Below are 21,563 nucleotides of genomic sequence, written 5' to 3'. Positions count from 1 at the left end.
ACACAGTTTATATAAAGACATCATCTGTGAAATTTCTATTACTTCTGTTTTCTAATTGTATTAATTCCCTCGATTTGTTGTGTTGAGAAACTGAAATTAAAGTGCGCTGCGTTCATATTTCAATTGAAAAGATCTCGGCCGCGATCAGATTTTATTTAATTTCGCTCGTTCGTAACACGTTCATTAATTCTGAACACGATTCATTATTTCCTGTTTTTATTTTACTCGTTCGTTACACTGAAACGGATGTGAATTTAATCCTAATTTGGTTTTTGTAGGTAAATTATAGTTCCGACGCGGTCCTCTAAAACACCGGGAATTTCAGAAAATAACGGAGAATAAAACAATCGAAGAAACCGCAATGAAAAATAACAATAGGGATAATATTAATAACAACAGTATTATTAATAGTAATAATAATAATAGTAATAATAATTGTCGGCCCGCCAGGTGGCGGAGGAGGAATTCCTGAAATATTCATGAGGTCTCGGCCTCTCGGCTCCTCCAGAAGCTCATCAGGTGGATTTCAGCAGCTCGGCTCCGCCTGAAAAGGCTGAAACCGGATCCCCGCACCGACACCGCTCCGCGGTATCGCGGCTCCGGTGATCGGCAGCTGCCGGGCGCGGGCGGCGCGGGGGACTCTGGGTAGCCCGGGGGGGGGGGGTGGTTCATATAAACCCGCGCCCTCCGGGCATCTGCGGCGGCGGCGGGAGAAGCGGGCTCCGGAGACGATGCTGAGACGAATGACGTGGCGTGAAAGTTTTGTGCAGGACGCTGGAGGCCCGGATGCGCCATCTGGATGCGCCACCCGATCCTCCAGCAGGACCGGGCGCGCTGTGATGAAACTGGTTTTGTGGAGCGTGGGCTCGAGTTTAGAAGAACTTCCCAGCATGCTCCGTGGGGCGCCGCGGTTGCCAGGTCGCGGGGGGTTCCGTGAAATCGTCCCGGTGTTTTCGTAACGCGTCGTACTGTGTGTGTGTTTTTGGGAGGCCGGTGTCCCGCCGATTTGGGACCGTCACCGTCGAGGATCTGGCAACCTCGCAGGTCGCCCCGCCCACCCGCGCTCCGCCTTAAAAAGGAAGCGCGCACCTGAATTCGCGGCGTCCCGGCAGCGCGGAGGGAGGAGGAGGAGGAGGAAGAAGAGGAGGAGGAGGAGGAGGCTGGATTACCGCTCCTCTGCTCCACCTCGGTAAGACGCTTACGGACGAACCGTCTCCTCCACCCGGAGCCCCGCGCCGCCACCGGGGCCGGGGAGGCGGGGAGGCGGGGAGACGCGCACCTGGTAAAAAGCGCGGAGGCGGGCAGGCAGGTGGAGGTCAGGGCAGAAAATGGAGATGGAGCCGTCATCCGATACGCAGGAAGTCGCGGTTCTTTCATTCCTGATTTGACCTCCATCTTCATCTTCATCTTCATCACCAGCAGCGGCAGGTAAGCAGCGGCGTTCATTATAGCAATAACCGATTCTATAACTCATTATTATTATTCGAATAAACCTCGGAAGCGATAGTTATTGAATTTGTAGTTTATTTCATAATTTGTTGAAAATGAGACCGAGCTCAAAACAAGACAGACATTTCTGCCTTTTTTGGCGTTTGAAAGTTTTTGCTGAATGAATAAATAAAATTGAATTCAAACATATAAAATTCTTAATCGTAAATTAGTCGCAATAAATATCAAATGACGTAAACACGCGCATTTTTAGACCGGCACAATTCCGTAAAAAGAGAATAAATAACGATGACATGGAATCAGAGTTTGGGGAGGAGGGCAGGAACGGAGTGAAGAATAAAAGCACAATTTTATCCTTTTGAAAACGCAGAAATTTCAGTCGAAATGCCCTGTTCGTTTCAAATGACGAAATGCATTTGTTTTAACGAAATAATTTTATTTCATATAAAACCGAAGACGACGTAATCGATCACGCCCGAGTCCCGAATGACCTTGCATTACAACGTCAGACGCTTCGATCAAATTAGCTTCATTTTTACGTGATATAAATAAAACCCCCGAACGAATAAATTGCATTGCTGTGCTTTATTAATATTTTTATTTGCATTTTGAATTGAACAAACTGGGATTAAAAAAATGCGTTCTTCATCATTTCCCTGCGTTGGGGTCAGTAAATGTTCATGTTTTTGCACGTTGAAACGAGTTTTATTCGAGATGTTTTAAAAGTCATTAGTCGGGCTCCAGGCTGCCGCGATGCCCCCCAACTTTAGTGCTTTATCGATCTGTGCAGGAAATGGCAGGAGGAGTCCTGCCCGGGGAGCCATTTGGGCGTCTGAAAAATCACTTAGAACATCATTTCAGAGCCGGAATCAATCTGGCCTCCATCTTCTGCGGCGTGAGGCGGGGTGGGGCAGCAGGGGTGCATCGCTGTCCATCAGGCCCGGTCAGGTGCTGTTGGGTTGGGGGGGTCAGGAGGATTCCTCTGCAGACAAAATGGCTGCCGCCCCGCAGTGGCCCAGCCCGGCCCGGCCCGCTCCGCCCGCTGCGTCACCGGGCCTGCGTGCGGTGAGATGATGCTGACTCCTGTTCTGTGTATGGCACTGGTAGAATTCACTGTGAAAGCACACTATCAGTGAATTACCATAGGGCCATAAACAGTGCAGAGAAAGAACCACGGGTGCCGCTGCGCCACGCCACGCCACGCCCACCCGCTGGCCTCTGGGCTTCGCTCTTCTTTGCCCATTTTGGCACTAGCACATTTTTGCTTCTGTGCAAATCCGATGAGCAATTATGTGTAGTGCCAATATAGGAGAAGGCAGGAGATCAGCACTGATTGGGCCCCGGGGCCGGACTGGGCGTGGCCTCCCCCCCCCAACGGTTGTACTGGTAACCCGAGCCTTGATCTGTGAGGTGAAAGAAAATGGGATGGATCCGGTGACTCATCCACACATCTGAGCCGAGTGGCTCCCCATCGATCGCCTCGGCGGCCGGTGCCTTCGGGAGAACGTTTTCCCATAAACAGAACTTCCTCAGGAGCACGCAGGGCCCGGCTCTTCTGCGGTGTTTGGCAATGGTAGAACTCACACTGGTGAGGTAGAAGGATCCGGTGGTTCTAGACTTGCCAACTACCGCTCCAGGGCACCGCGGCGGCGGCAGAAGGGCCGGACGCCCCCGGGGAGACGGCGGAACCTCCGAGCCAGTGACCGTGTGTGCAAGGGCGGGGCGAAACTGAACACCGCCCCGGCACGCCCCGTCTCACAGCTCCCGAGTCCCGGAGGACGCGGCGGTTCCACCCCGTCCCGGGCCGAGCCCCCCGATCCGAGTCCCGGGGAGTTCCGAGGCCCGAGTTAACGGGTGTCGGCTTACACTCCGCTCTCAATGGAGCCTTTTCTCCCCCGCCGGGCCGGCCTGGGAACGAGGGGGGAGGAACGCTTCAGCCTTTTTTTGTGGAAGGCTCTCCTCGGCCCTCGCCGCGCTCGGCGTAATTGGGTCAGCGCGCTGGTAATGCAGGCAGGAGAGGGATCTGAGGATTAAATCCACTTGATCTGCTTTTGCGTAAATCCAGCCCGTGCTCCCCGGCGACGAGTAATATCACTCGTGGGGGGGACGGGGGGACGGGACCAGAATTTGTGATCAGAGTTTCACCTTTTCAAACGCACAAAACGTGTTCTCTCCCCTCGGTCCTGCAAATGGCCGCTACCTGCATGCAAATGAGCGCCACTGTCTGCAGCTAAAGTGCCTTGTGGGAAATCTTTGTCCATGCAGGGCCTCTCCAGATGGGGCGCCGGGCTCGAGTTACACGGCATTTTTTCGGCCTCCTGCCCCCCGGCTCCAGCCCTCTCGGCCCCTTCATTCTCTCTCCGCGCCCGAGCGCCCGATGAATGGGGCTCTGAGAGGAGCGGACTCCTGGCCGCGGCGCATTAGAGCAATGAGATTGCGCCCCGTCGCGATTAGCAGGAGGGGCGAGCTACGTGGAGGAGACGACCACGTGACTTCGTCTTGTGTGGAGCCGATGAAATTGGAGATGAGTAGGACTCCAGACAACCACACACAAGAGTTACATTTTTAATTAATCCAGTATAATATGACCACAGAAGGGAATCTTCTGTTTGTAGATCAATATGAATATGAAAATAAACTCAAAATCGGAGCAAACCAAACAGAAAAACTAATCTCTCTGCTTTTCTTTAAATTAACACGCATGAATCAAGCAATCTCAGGCCAGGTCAGCACCAGCGCTGCGGCTTCACTGATACCACTGGTCCAGACGTCAGAGTAATGTTTCATGTGTCCAACCAGTGTCTCAGGTGTCCAGCGGGGTAACATTGCTGCAGAGTCACAGGTGTCTGCAGAGTAACGTCAGTAGAACGTTAGCATAATGTTGCAGGAGTCCCACTGGGTAACGTCAGCATAGTGTCTCAGGTGTCCGGTGGAGTAATATTGGCCTAACGTTAGAGTAATGTTGCTGGTGTCCAGTGGAGCAACGTAAATCTAACGTTAGCATAATGTCACAGGTGTCCAGTGGAGCAACGTAATTCTAACGTTAGCATAATGTCACAGGTGTCCAGTGGAGCAACGTAAATCTAACGTTAGCATAATGTCGCAGGTGTCCAGTGGAGCAACGTAAATCTAATGTTAGAGTAATGTTGCTGATGTCCAGTGGAGCAACGTAAATCTAACGTTAGCATAATGTCACAGGTGTCCAGTGGAGCAACGTAAATCTAACGTTAGCATAATGTCACAGGTGTCCAGTGGAGCAACGTAATTCTAACGTTAGCATAATGTCACAGGTGTCTGGTCGAGTAACGTCAGTATAACGGCTGGGTAACGTTGTTTGAACATTAGCGAACGTAGCGGGTGTCCGGTGGGGTACCGTCGGTGCAGAGTCACGGGTGTCCAGTCGAGGAACGTTGGTCTAGTCTTGGCATAATGTTGCAGGTGTCCAGCGGGGTAACATTGGAGGAGTGTCGCAGGTGACAGCGGGGTAACGTTTGTGTAACGTTGCTTTATTTTACTTCATATGGACGGAGCCCAGCTCACAGTAACAGGAACTGACAATCTGGTGTAATTGGTACGAAAACTGAAGTCCTGTGATGGTTTCTCTGAATGCTGCCCAGTATGTGCTGGTGATGGGGTTTCAGATGGGGTCAGAGGTGAAACTTCGGTCCATATAATCCAGCATTTGTACAAAATAAAAAACCCAACGCACAGAGAGAAGCCACGTTATTCTATTCTGTTCCGAATGTATTACAAGACACTGATTCTGTGTAAGAGCTTGCAGCACAGACTTTAATGTTTGAATCTTGGACAAGCAGCTGCTTTGAAGCTCCACCTTCAAAGCCCACTACTCACTCCCCAAAACACGAAATTAAGAGATTACAGATGGCCACGCCCACCACACACTCACCCATGTGGACTATAATTACCTGCTGCTCCAGCCTCCTAACGACCACCGTCTGAACGTGGATTTTCCATAATGGACTGAATTCTGAATGAACGACCATCGTGTATTCCATCAGAGGGGACGCAGAAGAAGTCGCATGTTCGTTCATGTTGGAATTGCACGTGTAAAACGCCTGTGTTTTAATCATTATTTGTTCTTTTTTCTTTTTTGCACGTTATTGTCAACACGAATAAAATGTCAACATGAACGTGATTATTTATGTGGTCATCTTTTTGATTCCCTGCACGGTGGTGCGTTGACCTCACGCCGCCTCGGATTCTGGAAGCCCGGATGCTGTCGGTCGTGCGTGGGTGAGTGGGTGAGTGCTGTGGGTGGGCGTGGCGCTGGAGGGGCTGTGCATTAAGAAACGATTAGCAGAGATTACAGGCGCGTCCGTAAGACGTGTCCCCCCCATGGCGTCGTTCCCGAGCAGTGCTGCGGCGCTTCTGGTTACTCCACCCCAGCCCGGCGTCGAGGGGCGTGGCCTGTAATGACGTAAGAGTCGAGAGTGACACCTGCACTGAGACGCGCGTAGGAAGGGGGCGGGACTTGTAAAAACTCATCTGCCGTTTAAGCCCACCCACCCGCCACAGTGACCTGTTAAACACGCCCCCCCAGCCTCCTCCACGATGAGGACGTTTTTCATTTAGTTAAAAAAAAAAAAACACACCGGCGGGGTTCGCGGTGCGGTAATCTGGGGCAGCGCTGCAGATTAGGCCGGGAGATGACCCCCCCACACACACACAGCAGAAGGACAGCAGACTTAAATCCAGGCTTTAACCGGGGAGGAGGGCTCACGGCTTATGATGCAACAGGGGCCTGGTCATCACCATGGTATTCGCCAAGGGGGGCGGGGCTTACTAATAGGCTATTGGTTCCTCGGGACAGACCAATGAGAGACAAGCCGCCAGTAACCTGGCAGACGAACAGAAAGGGAATAAAGACAAGGACAAAGAGACATTTTTCTTTTTTTTACTGAAAAAGTTCAGATTTTATTTGGATTCCGGAGCTTCCATCAGCTCCAGTCATTATCACATTACTATCAAATCAGCTTCCCAACAGTCAGGATGAGCAACACTTATTGCATAAAAATTATTTTTTCTTTCAATCTCTCTCAAAAATAAAGAAAGAGGGGACAGACAGCAGATGTCTGGACAGGTCCTCCAGCGAGGTGGACGTGGGGGGCTGGCAGTAGTTTTATTCGTGTGTGGAGTCTAAATAACGTGCCTGAGGGGAACCCTGGGAGAAACGCAGACGCGGTGGACCTCATACATGGAAATGGCACATGGGCATCAGCAACAGCAATCCACTCTTTATTTTTGGTTCGTTCCATTTTTGCTTTACTGAAACGGGTTAAGAGTTAAGAAATAAATACTAAATACGCTACATCCTCACATTACAGAGTTTAAAAAAAAAAAAACCCCAGAAAGATCCTCTTTACACAGTAAACACAACGTATGAAGACCCCCAGCTGCCCCCTGCAGGCAGAACGTCCAAAAATATTCTTCTTTTTCCACAATGTACACCATGCAGTTCACGGAAATGGTCACTTCCTGTTCGGGCAGTTGCCACTTCCTGTCCTGCGCACCTGCAGGGGAGGGACACGTCACTGCTCCAAGGTCACGACCTCCACCGCCTGCCCGTCCAGCGTCACAGTGTTGTTGATCCGTGTGGCAACAGGAGCCATGGCCACCTGCACCGGCCTGCTGCCCTGCGCCAGACTGGTCACCACCGTCTGGTACATGCTGACGGGTATCTGGACCAGACCTGCGCGCACACACACACACACGTTACATTAAGTAAAACATCTACAGAACATGCTTAGTGAACAACATTCCACGGATGTACGTTAAATGAAACTGTTTTATCATGGCCTGATGTGACCCCCGAAGAGCTCATAACGAACAGCAGTAGACGGCGGCCCCGTGGGAGGTCAGAGGTCGTGAGCGGGGCGGGTTGTGCTGCTCACACTCGTACCACGAGGTCGGACCAGCCGACTTCAAGGGCCCTGCCCTGTAACGTGATTACGCACGGCGATTACATTCGGACTCGGACTCCAGCAGCTCATCTCCTCCAGAAATAGCCGCCCCGCAACCACCGGCGCTCAGGTTTCCTGCTGCAAAGCAGACATTAGCCCCGCCCTGCACGCCTGGCAACCGTCCCGCCTGCCGCCGGGACCCTCCAAGGACCCCGGTGCTGATTGTAGGGGCCGGATGGCTGGCCGCACCCTCCCCACTTCGTTAGCCTGGCAGAGGAGGCGGCCAATCAGAGCGGCCGTAGCTGGCGCCCTTCAAATGCTGCAGACTGATTGAACGAGTTGAAGTGCCTGCTGTTTACACAGCGGCAACAATAAGAGGAAATTGTGCGGAGGCTTCGGGCGGGGCTGTTCATTTAACTAAATCGTGACCTCTGACCCTCGGACATCACTGCTGAACGTTAATCAGACCAGCGTCGCATTTTTCGTGGTTACAACGAACACGCGACCTGATCACCGTCATCACATCACTACCGCGACTGGTTAAAAAAACGGGGGGCCCATTTCTTTAAATGCGATTTTAATGCTCTTGCTAATCAGCTTTCCCGTTTAAATACACGCCTCACTCCTGTCCATTCTCCTAATGCAGCTCAGTGTGAGTGTGTGTGTGTGTGTGTGTGCGTTTTGTGGTTCAGCACCGACTCGTTGACAGCTGGCCCCGTGATTAGACTCCGCTCTGATAATGGAGTGGATCAAAGCTCTTTAGAGGAAGGGTGGGGTGGGGCCCGAGGCTGGGTGACTACGAAGGGACATCTCCCATAATGCAGCAGATCTGCTCCTGGGTTAAAGGTCGCCGTTCCGTGTGTTGGACAGTGTTCTTCGCGTTCATGCGTTTGTGTGAATGAAGATAAAAGCACGTTGCGGATTAACGCAGAGAGAAGAGAGTACACTGGGCCACGGGTCTCCCGTCCTAATACACACACACACACACACACACACACAGACCATCTGTCCATAACCAGCACCACACACACACACACACACACACACACACACACACACAAATGTAGGCTGGAGTGAGTATTGTCCGTGTAAGTAAAAATACTTCAGTTTAACTCATTTTCATAAAGCCCCTTTCACTGCTGATTTGAATGATTTAAATTATGCGCTTGGTCCACCAAAGACAAGCAAATTGGGGGCAAGGCTGTAGAAAGGGGGCGGGGCGGAGTAAAGGGCGCAGTTTACTCGGCCGCCCCGCCCCCCGGGGGGGCGCGCCGTCACACCTGAACAGCAGGTGGGTGTTAACGCCCCGGGCGGGGCGCCGCACGCGAGGATTACCGGCGGGCATCAGCACGCCACGGTGGCGGCCGCACAGCTGCCAGGTAACGAGTCGCGGTAACAAACCCAGGAGTGGAGCTTGCCGTGGAAACTGGAGCAGCGCCCCCTGCTGCACGCCAATGGGCCGCGCCGAACAACAAGAGGTATATATATACAACATGAGCCGCATGCCAAGCCATGCAGAGAGATGACCTGACATGAAATCCGGGTGTGTGCGTCCAAATTTTCCACACTTTACCAAATCGAAATGTCCAAAGTCCAAAAAAATTAGGCCCCACCAAATTAACTGAAAGCACGCGGTGACACAAACGAAATGTGTCCTCTGCTTTTAACCGTCACCCTTGGTGAGCAGTGGGCGGCCATGACAGGCGCCCGGGGAGCAGTGTGCGGGGACGGTGCTTTGCTCGGTGGCACCTTGGCGGATCGGGATTCGAACCGGCAACCTTCTGATTACGGGGCCGCGTCCTTAACCGCTAGGACACCACAAGTAACCTTTTTTTTTTTTTCCCATGGTTTTCCCAGTTGTTCCCAACCTTCTGTTGGGGGCGCCGGCATGTCCCCCGGAATGACCGCGTTCTGATTACGGGGCTGCTGCCACATAAGAATAAATGACCGGTCATACTGACAGGACCAAATTACTTATAATGTCATTTATCAGACGGCCTTTTATCCAGAACGCAATCAGTAGTGACAGGGACAGTCCCCCTGGAGACGAGGGTTAAGAGGGTTAAGTGTCTTGCTCGGGGACACAACGGTAGTAAGTGGGGTGTGAAGCGCGGGGACTCTCCGGTCGTCTGGTCCGTAGGCGAGCGCCGCGCCCACGAGGCCACCCGCACCCCGGGCACGAAGCCCACGCGGCGCGATCGAGTGCAGATGAAACGTCATGGACGTGAAACACACCGCTGGCGTCCTGCACGCCGGTCAGCGCTCCGACTGCGGCCGCCGTCTCTCCCGCCAACACGATCTGGCCGCCCTGCAGCGTCGCCTCTGCCAGCGTAGCCACCGCATGGGCTGCAGCTTCACTGCAATACGAACACACACACAAACACACACACACACACACCAATTATATACACAGACAGACAGTGTGTAGACACAGCACATTTCTAACTAGCGACACCTAGTGGCAGCGTGACACCGAGGTGCAGCTGTAAGGGACGCCTTCACACTGGGAAGCGCTCGGTCTAATTGGCATGTATGTGTGTGTGTGTGTGTGTGTGTGTGTGTGTGTAAGGGGTGGGGCTCAGGTGAGTCCGGGTAATGAGCTCCCGGGAGGACGGCGCGAGCCCCGTCGCTGTTTACTACCTGTTCAGCGCCATGGTTACGGTCGCCCCCTGCGGGATCTCCTGGGAAGCGGCCACGGCGGCCTCGGCCAGCGACGCCACGGCCTGCGTGGCCTCCGACGCCTGAGTGGTCTGGATGGTCATCTCCCCGCCCTGCAGCGTGGCCCAGTTCTGCTCCACCTGGCCCGACAACAGAGAGGTTACCTGCGTGAAGTGACCAGCGTGTTGATAAGTGCGCTCATCATCATTGAGTATTATACAGTACAGCGTGTGTGTGTGTGTGTGTGTGTGTACGTACCTCCCCGTCGGTCACCGTGGAGTAGTTGACCTGAGCAACAGTCACGGTTCCTGGCAGTTCAGAAGCGTCGGCGAGTGTCGCCACCGTGGCACCGGTGCCCACCTGCACACACATCAGGTCATGAATTAAACTCCAGGCTGGTGTGTGTGTGGTATGTGTATGTGTGTGTGTGTGTGTGTGTGTGTGTGTGTGTGTCTCCGTACAGAGTCGTAGGAAGACGCAGAGTCAACAGGAGGTACAAAACACTACAGGCAGGTGCTCCTGCGCTGGCCAATTAAACTGGGCGGGGCACCTATAGAAATGCTACGTTCTCCCATGTCCTCCGTCATGAAGCTGCTTATGGACGAGAATAAGACGTTGAAATGTGAAACGAGAGGTTGGAATTTTGACAACTGCTCGCTTTAATGGCGTCACTGCTGGCCCCGCCCCATTTTGCGTTTATGCTGCTTGAGGATTCGGTTGCACAGCTCTCTCGTGTGGGCGGGGCTTCGCCTCATTGGCCAGCAGGCATTTGAGTGACAGCCCCATTCCCCGGAACACGCAGAGCAGCGACAGCGGTTAAATCCGTCACACTTGGATCACATCATCATCGGCGTACGTGATCGGTACTTAAAAATGGTTCGTCGTGCTGCTGATCGTGTGCACAAACCTCATTCCATATATGACCGCAAACGGCTGAAATATGATTTATCAGCACACAAAACATTCATATGCCAAGTAAGGCTAAATTGTGAGGCTACAGATGATTGCGGGCACCATGCCTCAAGAGTCGCGAGCCCCGTCCACACGAGAGAATTGTGCCAGAAGCCCAACCGAATGAAACCGCAGCGTAAACGTAAAAGGGGGCGGAGCAACTTAACTGCAAAAGCAGCAAAATTGAAAATCTCACAAGCGAAAATGAAAAAGAGAACAATGTATAGTCAAAATTCCGACCTCTTGTTTTACATTTCAACGTCGTATTTTTTGTTTGATATTAGGAAAGTTTGGTTTAAAATGTTTGGGACAAATCCGATTCCAGAGCTGCTCAGCTTGAATGTTTCAAATTTATGTAGACGGAACGCTAGGGTGGTAGTAGCCTAGTGGGTAACACACTCGCCTATGAAGCAGAAGATCAAATCCCACTTACTACCATCGTGTCCCTGAGCAAGACACTTAACCCTCAGTGTCTCCAGGGGGGGACTGTCCCTGTAACTACTGATTGTAAGTCGCTCTGGATAAGGGCGTCTGGTAAATGCCGTAAATGTAGAATTTGGAACAAAGATTCCATTATGCATGCAAGTCTCTAAGCTCTTATAACTCATATATAACTCTTATACTCGCCTGTATAAGGGACACGGTGCCATCAGGGTTACTGATGGTCTGGACCACGGTTTGTGACGGTACCAGGTGGGCGATGTTGTGCGCCGCCGTGGTGACGTGCTGCTGCTGTGGAACCTGCTGGTCCTCGAAGGCGTAAAGCAGGTCCTCCCTGCCGTGCTGCTTGTAGCAGTTCTTCACTATGGTTCTCAGCGCCTGTGTCCAGGACACCTGTGGGCGAAGCCGAATGACACTGGTCAGGATGTGACCTGTTCAGACTTGACAGGGGTCAGTGGCACCGGTGTCATTTGTCATTTTCACTGGTCTCAGACAGGGGTGTTGACATTAATCGTGTAATCAATGCAAACGAGAACATAATAAAACCATAATGATTTTTTTTGACGTTACTTGGTCATTTTCTGGCAGCAGCATTAATTCTGGTTAAAAAGTAGTACTTGGCAGGTCAAAGTTGAAATGTATTAATTTGAATTATAATTAATGAATGAATTAAGAAAATTCATGGGATGAACTGTGAAGATCATGTATCATAATAAATGTAACTATTGATATCCTTAATCTCCAGTCTTGTTATAGAATATTCTGTCAACTAAAGTTGTTGGTTATAGGGGGAACTTTCTGATCGTATGGCAACACGCCAGATTTATGTATGTTTAAAGAACTTCTTGATCCTATAGCACGTAAGCAGGTATTTTATGTGAACCGTAGAGAGTTCCTTTCCTCCTGCCCCTGGTGTGATCAGCCTGTCAGTCGGTGCAAATCCGCATGGTAGAAAGTTATTTTATTAATTATACTTGATCTATTAACTGGCCACTGTTTTGCTGATCAAGATTCGTTAAGTCAATGCAAATTTGCAGAGTCTTTAGTTCTCCCTGACTTTATAAATTATTCAGTCCCTATTGTCCTTCATTCCAACTACCCATCTAAAGTGAATAGTCTTGGTAGTTATATTGGAGTCAGATTATACAGATCTAAGACTTAATCCGGTCGATAAATAAATTAGTTTTGTAGATTCGTTATTTTATTTTGCGTCAAAAAACGTCATACACGTTAAACCCTTCACCGTCGTATCAGGTTCCGTTATTGGGCTGATAGGCGGGTTTTACAGATGCATTGATAACAGAGTCACTGAAAATCATAATTGGACCGTGAGACCAGTGAAGGTTCAGACCTCAGGTCTCGGACCAGCTCCACTCACCCTCTGCTTCTGCTCCTCGGTGCGGACGTCACTGCGGACGTTGGCCCAGGGAATATCGTCCGGCCACCACACCGGCTTACAGCTCTCCTTCCCCCAGCCCGGCTTCCCACGACCCGTCGAATATTTCAGCATCTCCGGGATAAACGCGCGCAGTTGCGCCTAAAAACACACACACACACACACACAGTATCAATCTCCTGCACCCCGACACACAGGTCAACATCCAGTCAATCTGCGCCCCGATACACACACAGCACCCATGAAATGGGCTGTGGCACAAACGTATCAACTTCCCTTGGTTCTAAAATGGGAGGTTCTGGGTTCCTGGTTACGCATTAAAAAGATGATGAGGACTTTGTGGTTTAACATGAGGTCGGCTCTGGAGATGGGGCAAATAAATCACTTCCTCCAGACCCAAAAAGACTGAGAAAAGGGTCACAGTCGCCACCTCACATGGTGGGAGGGATCAACAGAACGGCGATGGTGGGGAGGAGATGATCGGCACCGGCAATATTTCGAGATCTAAAGCAGCTCAGTAGCACCTGATGGGCCTGGATCAGGCCATGTGAGCAGATGGTCTAATTATGGTGGCTGTGTCAAGAGCCCCACCCCTTCACTCTAATCCACCTGGGAGCCAATCAGCACGCAGGATTTCCACACAGAACAACGTAATTACAGGCCCACACTCGCCCCAGTCTCACCTGTAGCGCTCCAGCCTGCCCGTAGAGACCCAGCCCCGCCTCCATTCAGACCAAATCCCACCCCCCACAGAGGCCGAGAGGTCTTTTTTATCGTCGCCACAAGTTGCTGAGGCGACAGGAGTAAACAGAGGCAGCATCCACATCACGGGACACGCCCACACGGTCAGGCTGGCCTGCTCAATTTATTCTAAAAGACAACGTCCCGATCTGAAGACTGTCTTATCATCTGAATATTGCAGTTATGCTAGCAGCGTTCACTCTGCCCTAACGTCAGTTCAATATTACAGTTATAACGCTAGTCCATGTGGGTTAGATTCATCTAAAAGAAATTTACAGAGCTACCATACAATACCTACATTATTCTAATGACAACATGTAAATCATGACCAGATGTCTTATTTATTTATTTAATCACCAAAAAATATCTGGAGATTATCTGCAAGTACCTAAATTTTGTAAATGAAGCCACCAGCTCTGACAGAAACCTGCTCCTGCGCTGCCCCCTGGTGCCCAGCCCTCACCTGTGTCATCTTGTCCACCGACACCGGGATGCCGTCGATGGTGAGAGGGGGCAGCTCCGAGCTCAGCTCGCCCCCAGACGGGGCGTGTTCCGCCAGGGCGTTCTCCAGGTCCTCCAGGATCATGCTCTTGTACTTCCTGACCTGAAAAAAAAAAAAAAAGCATAAGCAGCGTTGCAGTAAACAGGAGAGGGTGGATTTTGTATTTGCACCAGTAAACATGTTTAGTGCTTCAAACATACACAACATTTACAATAAACTGCATTCAACTTGGAATTTTCATGACGACTCCTGAACGAGACACACCAACACATCCCACTCACCACATTTTCCAGTGGGGCCGCACCAAACACCTTGAAGACAGCATTGGGTTTAGATGGAGAGATGCAGAGGACAATGGCCTGCTGGCCAACTCTGGTGGTGTACTCATCTAGAGTGGCCCTCAATTTCCTGAGATCAGAACATGTCTGTCAATCACTGCACATCTGGCCAGTAGTGACCAAGTTTCCACACTTACCATCAGTAATGGCCGCTGTTCAATCTAAATGTAGTAGTGACCATGTTTACCGTCAGTAGTGACCACGCTTAGTGTCAGTAGTGACAACATTTACTCTGTTTACAGTAAGTAGTGACCATGCTTAGTGTCAGTAGTGACCACATTTACTCTGTATACAGTAAGTAGTGACCACGCTTAGTGTCAGTAATGACCACATTTACTCTGTTTACAGTAAGTAGTGACCACGCTTACTGTTAGTAGTGACCGCATTTACTCTGTTTACAGTCAGTAGTGACCACGCTTAGTGTCAGTAGTGACCACATTTACTCTGTTTACAGTAAGTAGTGACCACGCTTACTGTCAGTAGTTACCACATTTACTCTGTTTACAGTAAGTAGTGACCACGCTTACTGTCAGTAGTGACCACATTTACTCTGTATACAGTAAGTAGTGACCACGCTTACTGTCAGTAGCGACCACATTTACTCTGTATACAGTAAGTAGTGACCACGCTTAGTGTCAGTAGTGACCACATTTACTCTGTTTACAGTAAGTAGTGACCACGCTTAGTGTCAGTAGTGACCACATTTACTCTGTTTACAGTAAGTAGTGACCACGCTTACTGTTAGTAGTGACCACATTTACTCTGTTTACAGTAAGTAGTGACCACGCTTACTGTCAGTAGTTACCACATTTACTCTGTTTACAGTAAGTAGTGACCACGCTTAGTGTCAGTAGTGACCACATTTACTCTGTTTACAGTAAGTAGTGACCACGCTTACTGTCAGTAGTGACCACATTTACTCTGTTTACAGTAAGTAGTGACCACGCTTACTGTCAGTAGTTACCGCATTTACTCTGTTTACAGTAAGTAGTGACCACGCTTAGTGTCAGTAGTGACCGCATTTACTCTGTATACAGTAAGTAGTGACCACGCTTATTGTCAGTAGTGACCGCATTTACTCTGTTTACAGTAAGTAGTGACCACGCTTACTGTCAGTAGTGACCACATTTACTCTGTTTACAGTAAGTAGTGACCACGCTTACTGTTAGTAGTGACCACATTTACTCTGTATACAGTAAGTAGTGACCACGCTTAGTGTCAGTAGTGACCACATTTACTCTGTTTACAGTAAGTAGTGACCACGCTTAGTGTCAGTAGTGACCACATTTACTCTGTTTACAGTAAGTAGTGACCACGCTTACTGTTAGTAGTGACCACATTTACTCTGTTTACAGTAAGTAGTGACCATGCTTAGTGTCAGTAGTGACCGCATTTACTCTGTATACAGTAAGTAGTGACCACGCTTAGTGTCAGTAGTGACCGCATTTACTCTGTTTACAGTAAGTAGTGACCACGCTTACTGTTAGTAGTGACCGCATTTACTCTGTTTACAGTCAGTAGTGACCACGCTTAGTGTCAGTAGTGACCACATTTACTCTGTTTACAGTAAGTAGTGACCACGCTTACTGTCAGTAGTGACCACATTTACTCTGTATACAGTAAGTAGTGACCACGCTTACTGTCAGTAGTGACCACATTTACTCTGTATACAGTAAGTAGTGACCACGCTTAGTGTCAGTAGTGACCACATTTACTCTGTTTACAGTAAGTAGTGACCACGCTTAGTGTCAGTAGTGACCACATTTACTCTGTTTACAGTAAGTAGTGACCACGCTTACTGTTAGTAGTGACCACATTTACTCTGTTTACAGTAAGTAGTGACCACGCTTACTGTCAGTAGTTACCACATTTACTCTGTTTACAGTAAGTAGTGACCACGCTTAGTGTCAGTAGTGACCACATTTACTCTGTTTACAGTAAGTAGTGACCACGCTTACTGTCAGTAGTGACCACATTTACTCTGTTTACAGTAAGTAGTGACCACGCTTACTGTCAGTAGTTACCGCATTTACTCTGTTTACAGTAAGTAGTGACCACGCTTAGTGTCAGTAGTGACCGCATTTACTCTGTTTACAGTAAGTAGTGACCACGCTTATTGTCAGTAGTGACCGCATTTACTCTGTTTACAGTAAGTAGTGACCACGCTTACTGTCAGTAGTGACCACATTTACTCTGTTTACAGTAAGTAGTGACCACGCTTACTGTCAGTAGTTACCACATTTACTCTGTTTACAGTAAGTAGTGACCACGCTTACTGTCAGTAGTTACCGCATTTACTCTGTTTACAGTAAGTAGTGACCACGCTTAGTGTCAGTAGTGACCGCATTTACTCTGTTTACAGTAAGTAGTGACCACGCTTATTGTCAGTAGTGACCGCATTTACTCTGTTTACAGTAAGTAGTGACCACGCTTACTGTCAGTAGTGACCACATTTACTCTGTTTACAGTAAGTAGTGACCACGCTTAGTGTCAGTAGTGACCACATTTACTCTGTTTACAGTAAGTAGTGACCACGCTTATTGTCAGTAGTGACCACATTTACTCTGTTTACAGTAAGTAGTGACCACACAGTGACCGCATTTACTCTGTTTACAGTAAGTAGTGACCACGCTTACTGTCAGTAGTGACCACATTTACTCTGTTTACAGTAAGTAGTGACCATGCTTAGTGTCAGTAGTGACCACATTTACTCTGTATACAGTAAGTAGTGACCACGCTTAGTGTCAGTAATGACCACATTTACTCTGTTTACAGTAAGTAGTGACCACGCTTACTGTTAGTAGTGACCGCATTTACTCTGTTTACAGTCAGTAGTGACCACGCTTAGTGTCAGTAGTGACCACATTTACTCTGTTTACAGTAAGTAGTGACCACGCTTACTGTCAGTAGTTACCACATTTACTCTGTTTACAGTAAGTAGTGACCACGCTTACTGTCAGTAGTGACCACATTTACTCTGTATACAGTAAGTAGTGACCACGCTTACTGTCAGTAGTGACCACATTTACTCTGTATACAGTAAGTAGTGACCACGCTTAGTGTCAGTAGTGACCACATTTACTCTGTTTACAGTAAGTAGTGACCACGCTTAGTGTCAGTAGTGACCACATTTACTCTGTTTACAGTAAGTAGTGACCACGCTTACTGTTAGTAGTGACCACATTTACTCTGTTTACAGTAAGTAGTGACCATGCTTAGTGTCAGTAGTGACCACATTTACTCTGTATACAGTAAGTAGTGACCACGCTTAGTGTCAGTAATGACCGCATTTACTCTGTTTACAGTAAGTAGTGACCACGCTTACTGTTAGTAGTGACCGCATTTACTCTGTTTACAGTCAGTAGTGACCACGCTTAGTGTCAGTAGTGACCACATTTACTCTGTTTACAGTAAGTAGTGACCACGCTTACTGTCAGTAGTTACCACATTTACTCTGTTTACAGTAAGTAGTGACCACGCTTACTGTCAGTAGTGACCACATTTACTCTGTATACAGTAAGTAGTGACCACGCTTACTGTCAGTAGTGACCACATTTACTCTGTATACAGTAAGTAGTGACCACGCTTAGTGTCAGTAGTGACCACATTTACTCTGTTTACAGTAAGTAGTGACCACGCTTAGTGTCAGTAGTGACCACATTTACTCTGTTTACAGTAAGTAGTGACCACGCTTACTGTTAGTAGTGACCACATTTACTCTGTTTACAGTAAGTAGTGACCACGCTTACTGTCAGTAGTTACCACATTTACTCTGTTTACAGTAAGTAGTGACCACGCTTAGTGTCAGTAGTGACCACATTTACTCTGTTTACAGTAAGTAGTGACCACGCTTACTGTTAGTAGTGACCGCATTTACTCTGTTTACAGTAAGTAGTGACCACGCTTATTGTCAGTAGTGACCGCATTTACTCTGTTTACAGTAAGTAGTGACCACGCTTACTGTCAGTAGTGACCACATTTACTCTGTTTACAGTAAGTAGTGACCACGCTTAGTGTCAGTAGTGACCACATTTACTCTGTATACAGTAAGTAGTGACCACGCTTAGTGTCAGTAATGACCGCATTTACTCTGTTTACAGTAAGTAGTGACCACGCTTACTGTCAGTAGTGACCACATTTACTCTGTTTACAGTAAGTAGTGACCACGCTTACTGTCAGTAGTTACCACATTTACTCTGTTTACAGTAAGTAGTGACCACGCTTAGTGTCAGTAGTGACCGCATTTACTCTGTTTACAGTAAGTAGTGACCACGCTTATTGTCAGTAGTGACCGCATTTACTCTGTTTACAGTAAGTAGTGACCACGCTTACTGTCAGTAGTGACCACATTTACTCTGTTTACAGTAAGTAGTGACCACGCTTACTGTCAGTAGTTACCACATTTACTCTGTTTACAGTAAGTAGTGACCACGCTTACTGTCAGTAGTTACCACATTTACTCTGTTTACAGTAAGTAGTGACCACGCTTAGTGTCAGTAGTGACCGCATTTACTCTGTTTACAGTAAGTAGTGACCACGCTTATTGTCAGTAGTGACCGCATTTACTCTGTTTACAGTAAGTAGTGACCACGCTTACTGTCAGTAGTGACCACATTTACTCTGTTTACAGTAAGTAGTGACCACGCTTACTGTCAGTAGTGACCACATTTACTCTGTATACAGTAAGTAGTGACCACGCTTAGTGTCAGTAGTGACCACATTTACTCTGTTTACAGTAAGTAGTGACCACGCTTACTGTCAGTAGTGACCACATTTACTCTGTTTACAGTAAGTAGTGACCACGCTTAGTGTCAGTAGTGACCACATTTACTCTGTTTACAGTAAGTAGTGACCACGCTTATTGTCAGTAGTGACCACATTTACTCTGTTTACAGTAAGTAGTGACCACACAGTGACCACATTTACTCTGTTTACAGTAAGTAGTGACCACGCATTGACTGCGTTTCCTCGTTTATGGTATGTAGTGGTGCGTGGAAGTGGGAATCACCTCAGCAGCCGGGTCTGCTGTCGTTTGCGGATGGAGGGATTGGACTCGAAAATGTGCGGCCGCTTCCGCTTCTTTCCCGTGGCCACGGCGGCAGCTGCCGCCATTCCCACCGGGCCTGCATGAGAACACAGAACACCTCAGGTCCACCGCGAAGCCGCACAGCCCGAGCCGGCGGCGGCTGAGAGGCGGCCGCTTGCTGACCTGCCGCTGCCAGGTGGGCGGTGACCTCGTCCGTTCCGGTGGAGTTGAGGATGTCGGAGTCGTCGTACGCGTCGTCGTCGGGCGAGGACGGCGAGTCCTCGTCGGCGCTCATCATGCTGTGTTCCGTGTAGGTGGCCACGTGCACCTGCTGGACCTGCTGTACCGCATGGGCCTCGATGGTGGTCATGTGCTCCGTCTGGTGCACCGTGTGGTCCTCCATCGCAACACGCCAACCTCAAACACTGCAAGCAAACAACACACATTTACACACGCCTAGAAATTGATCAATAATTTGGGCTAAAAGTTTACGGAGGCGAGTAAATTCTAACTGAGCCGAACCCGCGGCGACCTGCAGACGATCAGCACATGACCCCGTCTTCATCCCCCAGCATGCAAGGGGGCTTCAGGGGGGCTGAAGTAACCAGGATCAAAGTGAACAAAAGGGACGAATAATGTACGACTCGTTGATACAACACGGCAACGTCCAGCCTTCTGCTGTCCTAAACTGACAAGGACCGTTTATTACGCATAAATACATATTTCTTTTTATTAATAAATCTCACAGCACCAAAGAGCAAGTTTCTCCTCCACGAGACTGGCTGGGCTGTAAATTAGCCATTTTTATACAAATAAATATGAACGAATTCTGTATTATTTATAAGAGCGCGGGACAGTCCGCTCAAGCGTGAAAATTATGTTTGATAAAATAAACGCACCAGTGTGTGTGTGTGTGTGTGTGTGTAAACGGGCCCCGGTAACACCGGGAGGATTTGGTGCTTAAACTGGTTTAGTTTCACGGATCCACTGATATCCGGGTTAATGGTCCCAGTAAAGACGCGCTCCTGGACCGGATAAAAGTGCGTCCGCGTCCCGCCTAAAGCCAAACTGATAAACCGGCCCGACCGATCCGCTTCCATCGGCCCATCCTCCGTCACCGTCGCCATCATGACCGCCTCCAGCTCCTCCGGCGACACAAACTTCACCCCCGAGAAAAGAGCGGCGGCGGCGGCGGCGGCGGCGGAGACGCGGGAGCTGCGCAGCACGCCGCTCATTTCCGCACCGCGCCGCGCAGCTCCACGCGCCTGCGGCCCGTCGCTGCTGCCGGGTGCGTTGGTGCGGCTGCGCCGCGCCGGAGATTGCGCGGTAGGGCACTAACCTCAGAGCGGCTGCGCTACTCCGGGCCTGCGCTACTCCGGGCCTGCGCCGTGCGGTCGGGCTGCGGATCCGGCCGGTAATGGAGGACAAAGACGAGCCTCGTTCCAGCCCGCGCCGGACGCGCGTCACCGTCGCCGAGGCTTCCGGTCTCGGCGCGCAGCGCGGGAAACATTTGAATTTTGACGGGTGGCGGGAAGCGGCCGGCGCGGCTTTCTGGGTCGTTCCGACGCGTTCCGACTGCAGGGTTCTAGTTCGTTCCGACGCGGGTTTCTATTTTGTTCCGAAAGCCGGCTTCTGGTTCGTTCCGACTGCGGGGTTCTAGTTCGTTCCGACGCGGGTTTCTATTTTGTTCCGAAAGCCGGCTTCTGGTTCGTTCCGACAGCGGGCTTCTGGGTCGTTCCGCCGCATTCTGACGTTTGGGTTCTAGTTCTAACTCTAAATGGTCTCGCCCCGCAGTACCTGAGTGAACTTTTAGTTCTTTACGACCCGCCACGCCCCCTTTCGATCAATGGGTGCGGGGTCACTACTGGTACCAAAAGTACAGAAGGTCACAGCTGGGAGCAGATCCTTCTCCTATAGAGCTCCGCAGTTGTGGAACAGCTTGCCTGTCCGTGTCCGGGACTCAGACACAGTCTCAGTGTTTAAATCCAATCTCAAAACCTATCTGGCTTTTTGTTAGTCCTAGACACTCATTCCACTTCACTTTGACACAGTGTCAATTATAAAGTCCAGTTTATCACAGAGTCCCCCTGTTAGACACAGACAAAGTTAAATTCACCAGTTAGGCTGTCCTAGTTAGGGT

General features: G+C 49.6%; 1 protein-coding gene and 1 long non-coding RNA gene across 6 annotated transcripts; one reads left to right on the top strand and one right to left on the bottom strand.

The window, feature by feature from the left end:
* Positions 1–1,160: 1,160 nt before the first annotated feature.
* Positions 1,161–4,563, top strand: LOC114764985 (uncharacterized). Its single transcript, XR_003742568.1, has 2 exons — positions 1,161–1,428; positions 3,715–4,563. It is a non-coding gene; the product is annotated as an uncharacterized LOC114764985 (long non-coding RNA).
* A 1,787-nt stretch (positions 4,564–6,350) lies between these two features.
* Positions 6,351–20,877, bottom strand: nrf1 (nuclear respiratory factor 1). 5 transcript variants are annotated; one of them, XM_028954799.1, is made up of 11 exons: positions 20,763–20,877; positions 19,607–19,848; positions 19,406–19,520; positions 14,341–14,467; positions 14,021–14,161; positions 12,799–12,957; positions 11,607–11,813; positions 10,287–10,388; positions 10,011–10,192; positions 9,606–9,727; positions 6,351–7,159 (listed from the first exon to the last, which is right to left on the bottom strand). In XM_028954799.1, the coding sequence occupies exons 2-11, from the start codon at positions 19,824–19,826 to the stop codon at positions 6,999–7,001; spliced, it is 1,536 nt and encodes a 511-aa protein (XP_028810632.1). In that variant the 5' UTR covers positions 19,827–19,848; positions 20,763–20,877; the 3' UTR covers positions 6,351–6,998. The 5 variants fall into 5 exon arrangements, with proteins under 5 accessions (XP_028810632.1, XP_028810633.1, XP_028810634.1 ...); XM_028954800.1 differs by lacking the exon at positions 20,763–20,877 and adding an exon at positions 19,946–20,737; XM_028954801.1 differs by lacking the exon at positions 20,763–20,877 and adding an exon at positions 20,542–20,737.
* Between the last annotated feature and the right edge of the window lie 686 nt (positions 20,878–21,563).

This window comes from Denticeps clupeoides, chromosome 15 (genome assembly GCF_900700375.1).
Source record: "Denticeps clupeoides chromosome 15, fDenClu1.1, whole genome shotgun sequence".
Taxonomy (NCBI): Eukaryota; Metazoa; Chordata; class Actinopteri; order Clupeiformes; family Denticipitidae; genus Denticeps; species Denticeps clupeoides.
The sequence above is the reverse complement of the archived record's forward strand: the minus strand, read 5'-3'. Positions and strand labels throughout refer to the sequence as shown.

Bases quoted from the DNA above. Each gene is read 5' to 3' on its own strand.
- nrf1 (XM_028954799.1), bottom strand. From the start codon at position 19,826: ATGGAGGACCACACGGTGCACCAGACGGAGCACATGACCACCATCGAG. The intron at 19,521-19,606 runs GTCAGCAAGCGG...GTTCTCATGCAG, and splicing joins CGCCCACCTGGCAGCGGCAG to GCCCGGTGGGAATGGCGGCA. The intron at 11,814-12,798 runs GTGAGTGGAGCT...CTTCGCCCACAG, and splicing joins CCGAGGAGCAGAAGCAGAGG to GTGTCCTGGACACAGGCGCT.